A 15105-nucleotide genomic window follows, 5' to 3' on the forward strand; every position below is an offset into this window, starting at 1 on the left:
AGTGGAGTATTGATAAATCCTAAAAACGTTAAAGTAATATTTGTTGTCTATGAACAGCGATAATAAAATTCGCATAAACAAAAAACTCTTATCTCTTGCGCTTAGTACCACTCCCCTTGCCTTTGCTTGCCGAGGCACTCGGAGTGGTAGCCTTTCCTCTGGTCTGCTTAGTTTTACTAGCACTACCATTACGCTTAGCTGCAGAAAGATTGTAATATTAGTACGCGTCCTAAGTTTTAGGTAGCTCACCTCCACTGAAATTTTCGCCTACAACATTAACTTCATACCCCGCCTTTGCCATCTTCAGTGCATCTGGAGAAAGCCAATCAGAACCATTGAAACTGAAACTCAGAGACAAACCTAGGCCGCTTTCCTTGTTCTCAACTTCGTCCACTTCCTCGTCAGCTTCGTCTAAAAGCTCCATTAGCACAAACTACGATGTAAAACCTTCCAACGTACCTTCATCCTCTTCTTGTTTGAGTACTTCATCCCCCTCTGCATCGTCTTCCGGTGTGACAAGTCGAGCCTTCTTCTTCGAAACTTTCTTCTGGCCCGGAAATACAGAAGGCAAGAGGTCGGCGGTTTTCACACGCCGGGATTGAAGACTTTGGGTAAATCCTCTTGTAAGTGCTGCTTTTACTGCTGGAAGAACTCCCTCCAACGGGTCAGGACGCCCCTGAAACGCCACACTTGAGCACACAGAGTAACTCTCAAGAACATACTACCTCGAACTTAGTGATATCCAGAATCGTGTCCATGTCCCCTTGAGTCAGCGAGTATTCCTCCATGACATCAATCACAGCTCGTACTGCATCGCTCTGCAATCGAAACATATATGTTCAACATATAACTCCTATAAGTCATAGCTTTGAACCTTGTCCATGATACGTAATGGTTGAGTCAATTGCGTACTTAAAACTGGGAAATAATCTAGCCGCAAGTCCCTCCTGAAAATCACACGGTCAGAGTCACGTTTTTTCAAGACAACTAAATACCGAGTAGGCTCGCCAATACGAGAGCAAAGCACGTGCGCGTGAACATCTTCTAGCAAACGGGTTTTCTTGCCAAACGTGGAGTTTTTACCAAGCCAGCCCCCAAATCTATTGAAGTTTCGTTCCCCCTACAAACAGGTGACTGAGAAACTCCGGTTCAAGTAGCAAAATTCTAATTATGAAATGACTGTACCTGAGTAAGCACTTCCCTTTTCCCATGCATAAGGGAAGCACTGCACGATAGAAACTCACATAAAAATTAAAGCAGACAATATTAACATCTACTTACGGAATGATAGAAGACATGAAAGCACTTGACCGAGAGAGTTGCCATTGCCGAAACCTTCGAATTTGAACATTTAGAATGTCAGCACTCGCTATACTTGTAGCCGCCTGAGCAAGAAGATCCATACGAGCTGTTCCATTGGCGTCTCGCCCAGCACCAGATGGTACAAAATTTAGATAATTTTCCTGGTTGAACGCAAATAATCACAGTCGAGCTTCAGGCAAGCAGTTAGTTACCTGTATAATAAGTGGAACCAAATCCATGTCCGACATTGCCAGGTCTATTCTGTCGTCCATTTTCAGCCTGCCTCCCTCAAATCCCATTAATCTAACAAGAGAGTAAATGTCAGCCAATGCATAACGAAAACACGACCTACTTGTCAACCGCAGAAAACGGGCTGATATCTTCGTCTTTCCCACTGGCCACTGCGTACTGTTTGATATCATCATACTTCAAAACACTTGTATGCAAGCTCATGTATTGAAGCTGATTCAGAGCGAGCCGCATATCCCCGTGGGTACGTTCTGATAGTTCCTCGAGTGCTATCTGCAGAGGTGACAACCGGTAAGAACTGGAATTGATTTTCAATGGATTACCGTATCAATGTTTAGCTTTTCTGAACGTGCAATATCTTGGAGTCTTTTAGCCATCTGAAACATGAAGTCAATCAACACTGAATAACAGCAATGCTTTCACAGTACCTGTTGTTTAGTGGGTTTCCTGTACGACAATAAAAGACAATAGTTGACGAGGCTTTTCAGCTTTTGACTGTAGCGATCATTGCAGATACAGATGATCGGAACTTTGCTGATCTTGATACTTGCAATAAGATCTGCTACTCCACCACGATCACCCGCCGACATGCCGTCAACTTCATCCATAATAAGTACCGATTGTTTTCCCGCCCTGTAACACGTGCACAGAGTTATAATCTTGTAAAGCCCTTTTGATATCGTACCAGCCTCCCAGAGATGCATTGCTGACCATTTCTTTCACGGCGTTGGACGTAGAGCCTCCTATTCCTCTTACTATTTTAGAATCTGCTTTACCACGACTATCACTTGCATTTACCTGTAAAGAAGAGTAAGAAAATGACCTTCAGAACTATAGCAAGACAGACCTCTACAGCTTCATATCCCAGCTCTTCGCATAGAAGCCTAGCAGTTGTAGTTTTTCCAATGCCAGGTGGCCCGCACAGAAGCACAGCCTTCTTTGAAGCACTGCTGCTGGCAGCCTTCTTACCTTTGGCACTTGCAGCCACAGCGTTGTTGTTTTTCTCCCAGTCTGAGAGCCAGTCTTTTAGTTGTTTTACCTGTGCCAGGCACGTGAATCAAACATTGTTCCGAATAAAGAGTTGAGATACTTACAATGGACTGATTTGCAATAATATCAGCAGTTGTTTTTGGTTTGTGCTTAAATGGCCACGTTTCTTCTTCAGTCACTCCAGCTCGACTTGACTGCGGCGCTGATGCTAATCCTTTTGAAGGTGAGATCTTTGGAGGCGGCTGTTTCTCTTCCACTTTCGGCTTCTTGTCTACGTGCAGTTGCGCACTAGTTCCTGTGAAATACGCAAAGAAAACTTATTGCGCACTATATGAAGCAAGTAATTACCTTCTGCTGGGCGCTTCGCAGGTACTTTCGAAGGCGAATCAGCCTTTGGTTTTGACGCACGAATTTTGTCAAAGAGGCCATCCTCGGTAATAAATGGAGTTCTGCAAAGACGTCTAGCGATGAGTAGCTCAGAAGAGAGATGAAACACTCACCCCAAGTCATGAGCCTTCTTGGACTTTTGACCCCCTACATCTTCATCCGCAAGTAAGAAACTCTGCAATGCCTCAGCTCTATTTCATTAATCTAAGACATCCTCAAAACGCACCGTTTTCTTGCTGACCGCAGACGTCACTCGACCACCATGTCTCTTGATCAGATCTTCAGCTTCTTCGCGCTCGAGACTGTCCAGTGTTCCACTGATAACAAACGTAAGACCAGCCAACGCATTCTCGGCTCCCTCTGGAACTTCCTACATTCTCAAAAGTAATGAATACCACCACCAAGAAAAAACTAGGAGAAAGAAGCATGCTTTACCTTCTCTCCTTTGTGTGGAGGCGCCTCTCGAGCACCAAAGTTGAAGTTTCCACGACCACCTCCTCGGCCTCTACCGCCGGCTGGCTTTTCACCCGCAGCACCCCTCCCTCTCCCTCGTCCACGGCCTCCTTTTGGAGAAACTTCCGCCACGGAATCATCCTTGGATACGTCAGCTTGCGCTGGCTTCTCACTCACGCTATCGCTCTTTGGTCTACCACGTCCCCGGCCCTTAGGAGGGGCCTCCTTCTCATCCTTGGTTGATTGCGCTGGTTCCTCGCTCACAACCTCCTTTGCTTTACCTCTTCCTCTCTTGCCCTTTGGCGAGATTTCTTCCTTGGCAGCTGCTGGCTTGTCGCTCTTGGCTGCTCTTCCCTTGGCCGGCTCTTTCGCATCGCTCGATTGCTGCTGCTGCTCTTCCCCCTTCTTTTGATGCGGCTTCAAGAGCCACTTCCGGAGATCGCCAGACTGCCAGGCCAAGAGCACACGATTCGAATCAGAGAGAAAGAGATCGCCTTTCTTACCATCGCGATTCGCGACTACGCGCTCCGCATTTAGGGTTTAAGCTAGGGCTTAGGTGTAGTATCTTTCGCGAATATCCCAAGCTCTGTCTCGTGGTTAGACCATAAACGTTAAAAGCCTCACGATTTCAAATGGGCGTTTAAGCGGGAGTTTGTCAACGCGGCGCGTGACTTGACGTCCGTCAAGTCTAAACGGCAGAAAGGCTATAGAGTAAATAACACACTCAGAACTTTAGGGTTCTTGAGAGCGCTCTCTCTTCTTCTTCCCGGCTTCCCAGATTTCCCTCTTGCGCGTAGCCTGGTGCTCTAGGCAGGCACAATGATCGGATCGTTCGCGACGCGGGGGATAACGTGAGCTCGCTTTCTTTTGTTTTTATTTCCTTCCCGGACTGAGCGATCCGTGCAGGATGTTCGTGGGGTACCTCTATCCCGCCTACGAATGCTTCAAGGTCGTGGAGCAGCGGAGACCCAGCGTGGAGAGCCTCAGATTTTGGTGCCAGTACTGGTGAGAAGAATTCGAATTCCGGCACTGTGTGATTCTTGAGTCGGTCCCTCTTCCAGGATTCTCATCGCCTTGGTCACTGTGATGGAGAGATTTGCTGACACTTTCATTTCGTGGTAAGCACGGTTATTTGTTTTCTTCAGCGGTCAGTCAGAGTTTTTGTCCCGCTTTGCAGGATTCCGATGTACCAGGAAGCTAAGCTCGCATTCATCATCTACCTCTTTTATGCAAGAAGGGTAAGCAAATTTTCTTCCAAAGGTTTCCTTAGATTCACAATTCTCCTCTTCCAGGGAACGGCATACATTTACACCACATTCTTGAGACCTTACGTTGCGAGCCACGAGTCCGAGATCGATCAGCACCTAAACGAGCTAAGAACCAGAGCTCTTGACTTCGTGGCTGCGTACTGGGAGAGGAGCTCAGCGTTTATGCAAACCAAGTTCTTCGAGATCCTCCAGTACATTGTTGCTCAGGGCCATAGGACAGCAGCTGCACAGCCCCCGCCACCACCGCCACCGCCACCTCCTGCTCAGGTAATTCTCAAGGATTGTTGAGGAGTTTATCAGAAACTGATGACTCAAACTTCTCTCTTTTTTAGGATCCTCCTCCTCCTCCCGGCAATTATCCGCCGCCTCCTCAAGTTCCTATCCGACCAACTGGAGCGTTTTATCCGCCTGCGCTGCCTCCTGGCTACGAGGCATCAGCTCCTCCAGCTCCAGCAGCTCCACCCGCAGCAAATTTCGGGCCAGCGGCAGCGGACGCTGGATACAATCCTGGCTTTTATCCTCGCTTTCCAATGGTTCAAAGTCCGCCTGTAGCTCCACAGAACCTGCATACGGTGATCCGCGAGCCCATTGATCTGGAGGAAGAGGAAGAAGAGATTGTGATGAGGCCAAATGGCAATGCCGCTGGGGCGGTAGCATCATCTTCGTCAGCTGCCAGGTACATGACAAGGAGCAGGCAGCGAGCGACTGCCAGCGGTAATCGAGCTCGGTAAGAAGCAGAAAGCATTTTTGGGAGCTGGCATGTACAGGGATTGTTTCTTTTTTTTGCTCGCCTTATAACTTTTTGCCTTCGCAAGCACGCAGGCAAGAAGATCTGTACACATTTAATCATTCCTGCAAAGCAAACTTAGTTTTCTCGCCCATCAGTTTGGTGACAAGTCGAGGTCAGCCAGCCTTGTCTCTGTATCTCTGCTTGGTTTCCAGGTTCTTCTTTAATAATGGTGCTGGCAAAAGTATGACCGTGTCGATAGAACCTGGGAGCACTGTTGAAGCACGAGGAGAACTATGTTGGAAGAAGACACAAGACTTTTTCGTAAAGGTTGGATTTCTAAGAAGCTACGAGCTTTTTTGATTAAGCTCAATGTGCTCACTCTTTTGGATTGTTCCATGCAGCAGCTTCCTCCACAGGCTCGTGGCAGCATTTAGCGGTGAGTCTATCTTTGCTAGTTTCTGACTTTGATTTTCTACAGCTTATTAGTGACAACAAAATAGTGATACCGCCACCCATAGACGAGCACGCTATAACTTTTGGCTAACTTCTTCTTGTAGAACATGAAGCAGCATTTGGTTCCACATATCGATTGGCCCTGGTAAGCACCAGTGCAGGCAGTCGTGGACTACGAGATCCTCCTGACCTCTGTATCTCCCAGGATGTCCATCTGGCCTCAAGAACATACTCCTGGTGATGTCGATGATCCTGAACTTGGCGCGGCTTTTTCTGGTAAGCACCTCCCTTGACGCTTCAAGTTGTAATCTCCTCATCTCGCTTGGCGTCCAAGTGACTTCACTGCTCTGGTTTGCTGTGGGCTTGGTCTTGTTACAGGTGCCACCCGAGTTCCACTGCCCGTGCTCATAGTGCGACATTGCTTCCGTCCGGAGGATCAGCAGGCCACTGAAGCCGGCACTGTGAAGCACATATTCCAACGCGCTTGCAAACGCCATCTTTAGTCCATATGTGAACTTCACGTCTGGTAAGCTGCTGTGTGGAAGCTGCTCATTGCGTCCAACTGTGGTGTTCTTGACGTAATAGATGCTTGGCCGGAAGAACCACTGTCCTGCGGAGATGACCACGATGTCGTACGAGGAAACCTCCGAGGCCCAAACCGCTTCTGGAGTGTCGAGGTGGATCTCAAAGGCCTGGGAGGTTCTCCGGTGCTGGACGAGCAGCGGCGACCAGAGGATCGCGAGAACGAAGCCGTGAGAGGGGAACTCGAGCTTGATATCCTTACGTCCTCGCGCGTAGAGCTCGCGGGGCGTCTCTACCTAGAACACTAGAAAGATCGAGAGGTTGTGTAGCAGAAACGAAATTTCTACCTGTGATAGGGAGCACAAGAGCGACTGGTGGTGATTCCGGGCCAGCGAGTCTCCAAGGAACAGTAGCTTCTTACCTCTCACTAAACTCAAGTAGAGGCTGGGATCGAAATGTGGCAGCTCGCAACTATCCGGTTTCCATCGCCACTTAAGGTACTCGTTATCTGGTCTTCCATTCTTCTCGCAATTTTGAGCTGGTTGGATGAACTCGCAGGTCCCGTTTGTGTACAGAGGACGTCCTGTTGGATCTCGTATCCACTTCCCATGGGAGAGATCACACTCTGTTTGTGAGCATTAAATTTTCGCTTTTGTCCATTGCTGTTTGTCTTCTTACCTTCATGTTTGGTTGTAGGATCCCAAAGTAGGCTCTTGTAGGTGATGAACCACGCTGGACAAATGAAAACGATTAGTCCTGTGAACCTGGAAAGTAGAGTTGGAACCGATCTTTTGGCTCTCATTCGCTTGTGTGGAGTTTACGGGGGATTTTGAGAAAAAAGAGAAAAAAGAGAAGACGAAGAATGTGGTCGTTTGGATGTTGGCATCCGTTTCAGGAGGCAAGTCATTCTCCTTCGTAGTGGGGCTTTCTCTTTCTTTGGAAATTCTCTTTGGAAATTTCTAACCCTGCTGACAATAAAGTGATGCATTCAAAAATTATAAATACAATAACACTTTAATTTGCAGCACAATAATTTGGTTTGCTTTGTTTGTGTGAAAGTTCTGTTCTTTGTGGTTTGTAGGTGAACCCTAACTGAAGCCGACACAACGGGAACTGCTGATGTGTCAAGTGGAGGGGTGACAGCGATGTGTCCATGAATGTGAGACGATCCCTATTAGACTGCTACAATGTTCCTCATTTTACTGACAAAGACAACATAAGTTCTAATTATCCATCTCAGGACTGTAATACTAAACTTACATACTAATCTATGTGGAAAAATTTCCAGCTTTTAAATTTGTTATTATGTATTTTCAGTTTCAGTTTGGGAAAACAACTGGAACAAACTATTTGATGATTGCATTTAAGGCACAACTCCAAAGCAGCACTTCCTATGATCTATATCATTATGCCACTATTAGACTGTAATCCATGCAAATAAATAGTTTACTAACTCACCCAAAATGCCCCATGTCTTCTCATTTTAATACACTTAAATTAATCTTTTTAAAGATTATTATAAAATACCTTATAGATGGAGTAATAGAACAACAGTAAAGGCAAGTTTGAAGTTCTTTTTTAGCACTTAGAACTTGGAAAGTGGTGTTTGAAGGAAGTGGGATGAAGAGAAATTATCATATAATGATATGAAGGGATTAATGCCAAATATGTGAGGGTTCTTGTTAAGGTAATGGAAGATAGACAAGATGGTTTAAGATTTTAACCCTATATCTTACCTATAGTGAATTATCATATGGTAGCCACAAAGCAAAATTTAACTTTTGGACATGTGTGCTAAGGGCAATAGAATTTAAGGGTCGTGGGCCATTAAACAAAGGGATAGAACCAAATAAGAACATGAAATAAAATTGGAATAGTTTTAGAGCTTTCAACATCCCAATGCTAAGACTAACACATAAAACAAAGTTAAATAGAATTTAATGCTATTTTAGTATTAGAAAATATATACTCCATTAGCAAATATTTGAATATTTGAAATAGAAGTGCTTTGTACAACATTGTAACAAGTTGCACTACCTACAGACCTATTGTGTTTCCTCCTAATATTTTTGTAAATCCTAGCTTATTAAAATGAGAACCTTAATTGACTTCTATCTTTTCAAGAGGAAGGGATGGTATAAAGTCTATATATGTATGGGTATAATGCTATATACTATTAATTGTGTAGTTTGATTCTAATAGCTTTTGAATTGGTTTTAATTTGGACCACTCATTTTTGCATATAAGCTAGGGTTTTTAAGCTAATAATATATTTATTTTTCTCACTTCTATACTTTAAAATAGAATTTTTATATAGATATCTTATGGAAGGTTCTAAGATTGACAGATTTAATAATATAATAGACATAGTTAATATCTACATATGGGCTATGCCAATATCCACATACAAAAAAATAAATTTTCTTTTCTTTATTATACTAGAATTATCATTGTCATAATATGTGTAAATAGTTATATATAATAAAGAATAGTAAATAAATTTAGAACTATGTTTATTGTATTATTACATCTATCAATATAAAATTGATCTACAATTAGTACTTAGAAATTCATAAAATGTACTATTTTAAAGTATATAATAAATTTTCTGCATGTTGCATGCAAGAATGCTTGGTTTGTTTAATAGTAGTGTCATTGAATAATCCAATAGACATAGTTAATTTATAATTTATAAATCAAGATTAATATTATTGTTTATTAACCACTTGATGGTAGAATAAAAATGAATATACTAAGAAGTGTTTAGGAAAGTTTGTAAATTGTAAATATGTTTATAAATTATAAATACAAGATTAATTTAAATGAATAACAACCGTTAGATAGTAGAATATTCTAGAATATCCATGTATATTCTAGGTATATCCTCTACCAACAGGTATTTCTTAAGCAAACCAAACATTAGTATATAATCATGCTATTATACTAATGAATCATCCTTAATATTTATTTGTCATCTCAACAAATTAGAATAGCAACATTGCCAAATCATTTTTTCTGATGCATATATAGATATAATTCTAATGTCCATGAGAATGTTGCCTATTATTGGAGGTATTTGTAATGACACTAAATGTCAATTGGTGGTGTTGTATGTTTTAAACAATCAATCACATACTCTAGTGAGTATGTAATTGAACATGCCTGCATTATATATTTATACATATGTGGATTTATTTTTTTACTTTGAGTTGCATATAAAATTATTATACACACAATCACTTTATGATTGCTATATAAGCAATCAAAACATGATTGTATGTATAATCTTTTTGTTATGAGAGCATGGGGCATGACACTTTAGATTGTCATATAAGACTAATGCCACATCATCTCAGACAATATAACATAACCACAAATCTAATGAAGGTTTTTTATCTCCTTGTATTATTGAGTGCAAATTTGTAATCTTTTGATTGTGATCATCTCTCTCATTTCATTTCACATGGCTATGGCTCATCTCTTATATTTTTGAGGTATATTTCAATTGTAACATACCCTAAGTGATTCAATCACTATTGCATATGCCTTGAGTTTAGTCAAAACGAGACTAGTGCAAACTTGTTTAAATTAATGACACAAACCACAGAAATATTCTAAGAATATTCTATGGCCTATTGCCTTAAGGGTTGTAGCCTAGGGTTTGCTCCTTGTCATTTCATTGGTATCGAAATGGTGGCATATACAATATTTTTGTTATGAGATATCCGTGTATGCATGGGACATGACACCTCAAACTGCCACGCAAGACTAATGCCACATAATAATATAACAATATAACATAACCATAAATTTAGTGAGGGTTTTTATCTCATTTTTGTGTTATTGAGTGCAAATTTGTGATCTCTTGATTATGATTATCTTTCTCCTCTCATTTCATGTGGTTATGGCTCATTTCTCACATGTATAACACACTCTAATCATAGCCTTCTTGCAACATAGCACCTTAATCTATATAGTAATTGATTGACATAGAGGAAAGCATCTCTTTAGGTGCTTGGGGCATTGAGTGTGATGGTTTTACTACAAGCAAATAGATCTTATTATAACCATGGTAAGGCATTAACTCTATTGATTTCTCACGTTTATAATCATGTGTTAAAGTTTTTGGCATTATAATGATTTATTGCACAAAATGCTTTTCATTACCCTCACTAAAAATGAGATCCACATGATAAATATCTGTGAGATAACAAATCTTTACTACAAATTTTTTTGTCTCTAGACCATTGGTTCAATTTATAGGGTTTATAAGAGGGGTTTAACCAATTAACAAAGAAAGAGTTTAAAATATATAATGGTGAGTTTTTGGCATTGTAATGATTTGTTGTGCAAAATGCTTTTCATTACCTTCACTAAGAATGAGATCCACACAATAGATATTTGTAAGATAACAATATATATGATCTGGTTAAAAATATATATATGATTAAATTGTTGTAACATACATGTGTAACACATAAAATATTTTATGTATTACACATGTATGTTACAACGATTTAATCATATATATGTTTTTTTTTTCATATATTTTGTAGTATTACACAGGTTTTTGCCTAGCCACCCACCCTAGGTAACCCCCCCCCCCCCAAACCCCCAAATTGCTATCACAAACTACTTGCGATACACTTACAAAAAGAGAATCACACAAAATGAATTTAAATAAAAAACACTTAATCAATGCTAAAATATACAGCAGCATATATATCGATATTCAGATAATTTGCAAAGATAAGATTTAAATCAATAGATCATAACACAATAAGGTGCCAAACACAAGAGAAAAGAAAAAATCAAATAAAAAAGAATCCATAAAAATATTAAGGTATCAAACTCTTTTCTTCTTAAGTAATTTAGACAGAAGAAGATATAATTATTAAGATGAAATATAACTATGTGCTAGACTTCATAAAATTTGCTGAGGTAAATTATATTATTAAACCAAACGAAGCAATAAACAATGAAGCCAAAGATGGAAATAACCCCTATCCATAACAATTTCAAACTATTATACTCTGTTTTCATCTTTCTACAAATTCAATTCTCAAATATTTTTCAAGCACAAACATGCATCATTTATCAATTAGACACTAAGAATATGAGTAATTTATAACATATTCATATCCCATAGAAAGTAGCAAATGAGTAGTATCAATAAATCATATCTTATAGCACGTCCAAAACTTTGATCTAAAGATAATATAACAATAAATATTAGTATCTTTAAATATAATATATAAGCTTAAGTAAATTGATCATAATATTGTAAGAAAATGAAAAACAATCAATGTTTAAAATAAAATATAAAGTATTTATTTATTCAAATGTCTTTCCCATGTGTTTACTCTTCCTTCCAAGCTTTGTAAAGGTTCCAACAGCGCCACCACCTGGTCCATACCCGGTCTGAGATGAGATTCCTTCCTTAAGCACTTGAGTGCCACAGCAGCCAGCCTTCTCATCGAGGGTAGCAGCTCTGGCTCACTCCTCAGTTCCGAGTCCACCATCTCTTGTAGCTTACTCTCCTCACGCAACAGCCTGGGAATCCATCTTGTGGAGCCATCGTTCCTTGCAAGCAGCCTCTTCATATTCTTGCTTCCAACGAGCAGCTCTAGCAGCACCAAGCCGAAGTCGGCAACATCCCTTTTGATGCACTCGTCCCATTTAGAAGAGTCCAAGGCCTGTCAAAGTAAACAAGAACGAAACTTATGGACAAAACTCAAACTGACGCATTTCCTTACCTTTGGCCTATCCAAGCCCAGACCGTAGTCCGAAAGTTTGGCATTGAAATCCTTGTCAATCAACACACTCGCAGGAGTAAGGTCTGTGTAAACAACCTGCGATATCAACGTTGAAATCTGAGACGTCAGTATAGAGCTTGCTTGCCTGAAAGTAAGCTCTTTCGTGTAAATAAGCGAGACCTCTGGCCGCACCAAGAGCGATATTTACTCTCGTCGACCAGTAAAGAGGACGTATATACTGGCTCTTCGAGAGCAGGACGTTCAGGCCTCCATAGTCACAGTGCTCGAACACCAAAAGCCTCTCCAGCTGCCGGTCTTTGTGCTGTGCCGACGCACAGAACCCGATCAGTTTGCAAACGTTGGGATTTTGCATCCGTGCAATCCATTTCACCTTGGTGATCCAAGTTTCGAGGTCCTGCAAAAACTTCTGACACAAAAGCTTAAATAGGAACTTTCAAGTACCTGAATACTGTCACGGAGCCTGAACACTGCAACTTCAATCTTCCTCTTTCCAATGTGTTGACCATCCCGAATGTGCATGAGGCACTTGTACACTTTCCCAAAGACGCCTTCCCTGATGCAGCACCCGGAAGAGAATTCCTGGCAGGCCGAATAGAGCTCCTCAAATCTGAAGCACTTCAACTTCACTCCCCATATGTCTGGTGAAATCGGCAGCGAAGAAACGTTCGTTCTTGGCACTAGAGGAGGCACCAGGCAGTCATCTTCCAATTCCTTTGGTGGGGGAGGAAGTGGCAGCGGCGTTCCTTTGAATGTCCCCTTCTCAATCAGCACATAGAGCGGCTCCCACTTTGCAAATGACTCGCAGGATCTTCTCATCGTGTTCTTCCCACCACCTTCCCAAAGAGGTAATGGATTTCTTCCTGCCAGCGGTATTGAAAGTGTGTGTCTGTGAAGCGGACGAGTTGACGTTGGTGCGTGGATCCATCGGAGGCCTGGAAAAACGGACACCTTTTGAGAACTTCTCATCAGTTCCAAGGATTTCAGGACCAACTCTGCTTCATCCTCAGTTTTCAATGAATGCCGATTCCTGTCCTTGTGAAACCAGAAGCAGCCCATTCCTGCATCTAGGAGAATGAGGCACCATCAGAAACATGGAAAGGTTGAGTACCTCACTCGTAGCAGTTTGAGAACGTGGCACATAGCCTCGTGCACTGTGGTGGACCAGCGAGTTTACTAAAGTTTCTTTCATGTTGCCTAACACGCTCTGAGAAAGAAAAAAAAAAATCCCAAAAATCATGCCACAGTCCGGACGCTCTAAATAATAGTCCTGAAATATGTTCCCCATTATTTCATCAAAAGAAAAGAAAAGAATAAAAGAATAAACTCCATGCGAGTGGTCATGAAAATAATAGAGCGAATCACTCCTTTCCCAGAATCAAGCGCTTCGTCTACACAACAAGATCAGCAAATCAGCAGTTAGACCAAAAAAAACATGTTGGACAGACCTGTTCTAGAGTCAAAAACATCACCACGTTCCATGAGCCCAGCCGGACAAAATTTGGAACAAATCCTTTGTAAAACGCAGTCACACCCTACAAAACCACCACCACAGTCATGAGCTTGAAATCGAGATTGCGAGGAAACGTTACATCGTTTTGTAAAGTCTTTACAAAACAGTCGATAGTGCCCTTGTATTTGGAAGAATCTCCCATCATCCTCGATTTCACCTACAAAAGATAAAATGAATTTCTAGTTGGAATCACTGCTACATACCACATGCTACATACCACATCCACCGGAGATCCAACACAAACGGCAATAAATCCAGCTCCCAATCCGGACAATACGTGAGTTAAACTGTTGTCTGGAAGGCCAGCTTTTAAAAGTGACTGAAACGAACGTTATGGAGTTGGAAGCTCGTCGAAACTGACCGACACGAACCTGTTTTACTTGATCATAGCTAGCGAGCTCGGCCGCGTTGATGATAGCGTTACGGGCCACATTTGGACCCAGGCCAGTCCAAAGTTTTGCGAAACCTTCCTGTATGAGATGAAGAGTCGGACTTGAGATGAAAAGACAGTATGTTCGCCATACCTGTTTCACTATTTTCCCGTAAGCATCCATTGCTCCGGAGTACCGCCGAGGAACTCCGGGTGCCAGTTTTCCTTCGGCCTGTAGCCGAACCTTCACAAGATCAGTAGGATTCGCAACAGTTATGGCTAAAGCACCTGCCAAAAGAGATTAATCGTAAGCAAAGACACCAAAATCAAGGAACGAAACAGGCCAAAGTAGCAGACCTGTCGTGAGTCCCGCGGCAATTTTCTTGACCAAAGGCACGTCACCGGTGTGATCTTTTCCAACATATAGCATTTTGACCTGCAGCAATCAGTCCATAGCTCATTAGAGATGAAAGAAAAAGAAGGAAAAAGAAAAAAAAAAGAGTAGAAGAGCCTCGATCAACTTACAGGCTCATAAAGCCCAATTCGAAGACCTCCAAACAAAACCTGGCGGTGCAAGCCAGGAACGATTCCTTTCCACAGCGCTCCGGCGCCCTCTTCCTTGGCAATAGTCGTCACGGTACCCAACAATCCCCTATACTTCAATCGCGAGGCATCGGCTCCCTCGGCAGCCTTCCCCTGGAGCTGGAGCCTCACCTTAGCAGTATCGATAGGAATGGTAGTGACCTACACAAGCAAGCTACTCGTCAATCCAGCCCAAATGCATCACTCCTATCACTAAATCCCGAAATAAACGCGACCCGATCGGCAGGGAGGAAGAGGAAGGGAGGAACAAGCACTGACCTCGGCGAAGCAGGCGCTAAAGGCACTGCACGCAAAGTTCTTGGCGATGAGCGACACTGCCGACGGCTGGTGCTGGAGCTTCTGATCTGCCGCCATGCCTGGAGCTGGAGGCGCCACAGCCGGACCTTCGCTCCCGATCGATCCGATCGGCTATGGCGCAGCACGCATTCAGCTGAAAAAGACGAGAGGAGCCCTCACTCCCAAGGCAAAATATATATTCCCTAGCTTCCTTT

General features: G+C 42.3%; 5 protein-coding genes across 7 annotated transcripts; 1 reads left to right on the forward strand and 4 right to left on the reverse strand.

Annotated features, from left to right (window-relative positions):
- Positions 1–15: 15 nt before the first annotated feature.
- On the reverse strand, positions 16–3957 carry LOC9655191 (replication factor C subunit 1). Its single transcript, XM_002963616.2, has 21 exons — positions 3885–3957; positions 3364–3828; positions 3155–3298; positions 3042–3103; positions 2890–2990; positions 2646–2836; positions 2399–2590; positions 2237–2349; positions 1980–2184; positions 1875–1928; positions 1655–1824; positions 1515–1605; positions 1282–1463; positions 1186–1225; positions 996–1120; positions 875–947; positions 726–818; positions 460–676; positions 361–411; positions 250–312; positions 16–198 (listed from the first exon to the last, which is right to left on the reverse strand). The coding sequence occupies exons 1-21, from the start codon at positions 3885–3887 to the stop codon at positions 89–91; spliced, it is 2745 nt and encodes a 914-aa protein (XP_002963662.2). The 5' UTR covers positions 3888–3957; the 3' UTR covers positions 16–88.
- A 167-nt stretch (positions 3958–4124) lies between these two features.
- LOC9655192 (putative HVA22-like protein g) lies at positions 4125–5530 on the forward strand. Its single transcript, XM_002963210.2, has 6 exons — positions 4125–4232; positions 4288–4386; positions 4443–4499; positions 4559–4619; positions 4674–4916; positions 4982–5530. Exons 1-6 carry the CDS (start codon positions 4201–4203, stop codon positions 5378–5380), a joined length of 891 nt encoding a protein of 296 aa, XP_002963256.2. The 5' UTR covers positions 4125–4200; the 3' UTR covers positions 5381–5530.
- A 296-nt stretch (positions 5531–5826) lies between these two features.
- Positions 5827–7371, reverse strand: LOC9643467 (protein trichome birefringence-like 19). The gene is made up of 3 exons (XM_002963617.2): positions 7033–7371; positions 6702–6979; positions 5827–6650 (listed from the first exon to the last, which is right to left on the reverse strand). Exons 1-3 carry the CDS (start codon positions 7154–7156, stop codon positions 5907–5909), a joined length of 1146 nt encoding a protein of 381 aa, XP_002963663.2. The 5' UTR covers positions 7157–7371; the 3' UTR covers positions 5827–5906.
- A 4291-nt stretch (positions 7372–11662) lies between these two features.
- Positions 11663–13348, reverse strand: LOC9655193 (probable serine/threonine-protein kinase PBL10). 3 transcript variants are annotated; one of them, XM_024668232.1, is made up of 5 exons: positions 13240–13348; positions 12573–13189; positions 12256–12525; positions 12111–12206; positions 11663–12050 (listed from the first exon to the last, which is right to left on the reverse strand). In XM_024668232.1, the coding sequence occupies exons 2-5, from the start codon at positions 13185–13187 to the stop codon at positions 11685–11687; spliced, it is 1347 nt and encodes a 448-aa protein (XP_024524000.1). In that variant the 5' UTR covers positions 13188–13189; positions 13240–13348; the 3' UTR covers positions 11663–11684. The 3 variants fall into 3 exon arrangements, with proteins under 3 accessions (XP_024524000.1, XP_024524001.1, XP_024523997.1); XM_024668233.1 differs by lacking the exon at positions 13240–13348 and having other exon boundaries at positions 12573–13063; positions 13119–13185; XM_024668229.1 differs by lacking the exon at positions 13240–13348 and having other exon boundaries at positions 12573–13230.
- A 45-nt stretch (positions 13349–13393) lies between these two features.
- On the reverse strand, positions 13394–15087 carry LOC9655194 (mitochondrial uncoupling protein 1). The gene is made up of 9 exons (XM_002963619.2): positions 14873–15087; positions 14537–14755; positions 14369–14447; positions 14166–14299; positions 14013–14111; positions 13859–13960; positions 13721–13798; positions 13577–13663; positions 13394–13519 (listed from the first exon to the last, which is right to left on the reverse strand). The coding sequence occupies exons 1-9, from the start codon at positions 14966–14968 to the stop codon at positions 13490–13492; spliced, it is 924 nt and encodes a 307-aa protein (XP_002963665.2). The 5' UTR covers positions 14969–15087; the 3' UTR covers positions 13394–13489.
- Between the last annotated feature and the right edge of the window lie 18 nt (positions 15088–15105).

The sequence above is a fragment of the Selaginella moellendorffii genome, unplaced genomic scaffold (assembly GCF_000143415.4).
Source record: "Selaginella moellendorffii unplaced genomic scaffold, v1.0 SELMOscaffold_3, whole genome shotgun sequence".
Classification (NCBI taxonomy): Eukaryota; Viridiplantae; Streptophyta; class Lycopodiopsida; order Selaginellales; family Selaginellaceae; genus Selaginella; species Selaginella moellendorffii.

Bases quoted from the DNA above. Each gene is read 5' to 3' on its own strand.
- LOC9655191 (XM_002963616.2), bottom strand. The intron at 2,837-2,889 runs GTAATTACTTGC...CGTATTTCACAG, and splicing joins TGCGAAGCGCCCAGCAGAAG to GAACTAGTGCGCAACTGCAC. The intron at 1,929-1,979 runs GTACTGTGAAAG...TTCATGTTTCAG, and splicing joins GGAAACCCACTAAACAACAG to ATGGCTAAAAGACTCCAAGA.
- LOC9655192 (XM_002963210.2), top strand. From the start codon at position 4,201: ATGATCGGATCGTTCGCGACGCGGGGGATAAC. The intron at 4,233-4,287 runs GTGAGCTCGCTT...CGATCCGTGCAG, and splicing joins TTCGCGACGCGGGGGATAAC to GATGTTCGTGGGGTACCTCT. The intron at 4,500-4,558 runs GTAAGCACGGTT...CCCGCTTTGCAG, and splicing joins GCTGACACTTTCATTTCGTG to GATTCCGATGTACCAGGAAG.
- LOC9643467 (XM_002963617.2), bottom strand. From the start codon at position 7,156: ATGAGAGCCAAAAGATCGGTTCCAACTCTACTTTCCAGGTTCACAGGA. The intron at 6,980-7,032 runs GTAAGAAGACAA...GCTCACAAACAG, and splicing joins TCCTACAACCAAACATGAAG to AGTGTGATCTCTCCCATGGG. The intron at 6,651-6,701 runs GTAGAAATTTCG...CTAGTGTTCTAG, and splicing joins TCTTGTGCTCCCTATCACAG to GTAGAGACGCCCCGCGAGCT.
- LOC9655193 (XM_024668232.1), bottom strand. From the start codon at position 13,187: ATGGGCTGCTTCTGGTTTCACAAGGACAGGAATCGGCATTCATTGAAA. The intron at 12,526-12,572 runs GTACTTGAAAGT...AAGTTTTTGCAG, and splicing joins GGCTCCGTGACAGTATTCAG to GACCTCGAAACTTGGATCAC. The intron at 12,051-12,110 runs GTAAGGAAATGC...TTACTTTGACAG, and splicing joins TGGGCTTGGATAGGCCAAAG to GCCTTGGACTCTTCTAAATG.
- LOC9655194 (XM_002963619.2), bottom strand. From the start codon at position 14,968: ATGGCGGCAGATCAGAAGCTCCAGCACCAGCCGTCGGCAGTGTCGCTC. The intron at 14,300-14,368 runs GTCTGCTACTTT...CTCTTTTGGCAG, and splicing joins TGCCGCGGGACTCACGACAG to GTGCTTTAGCCATAACTGTT. The intron at 13,961-14,012 runs GTTCGTGTCGGT...CGTTCGTTTCAG, and splicing joins GCTATGATCAAGTAAAACAG to TCACTTTTAAAAGCTGGCCT.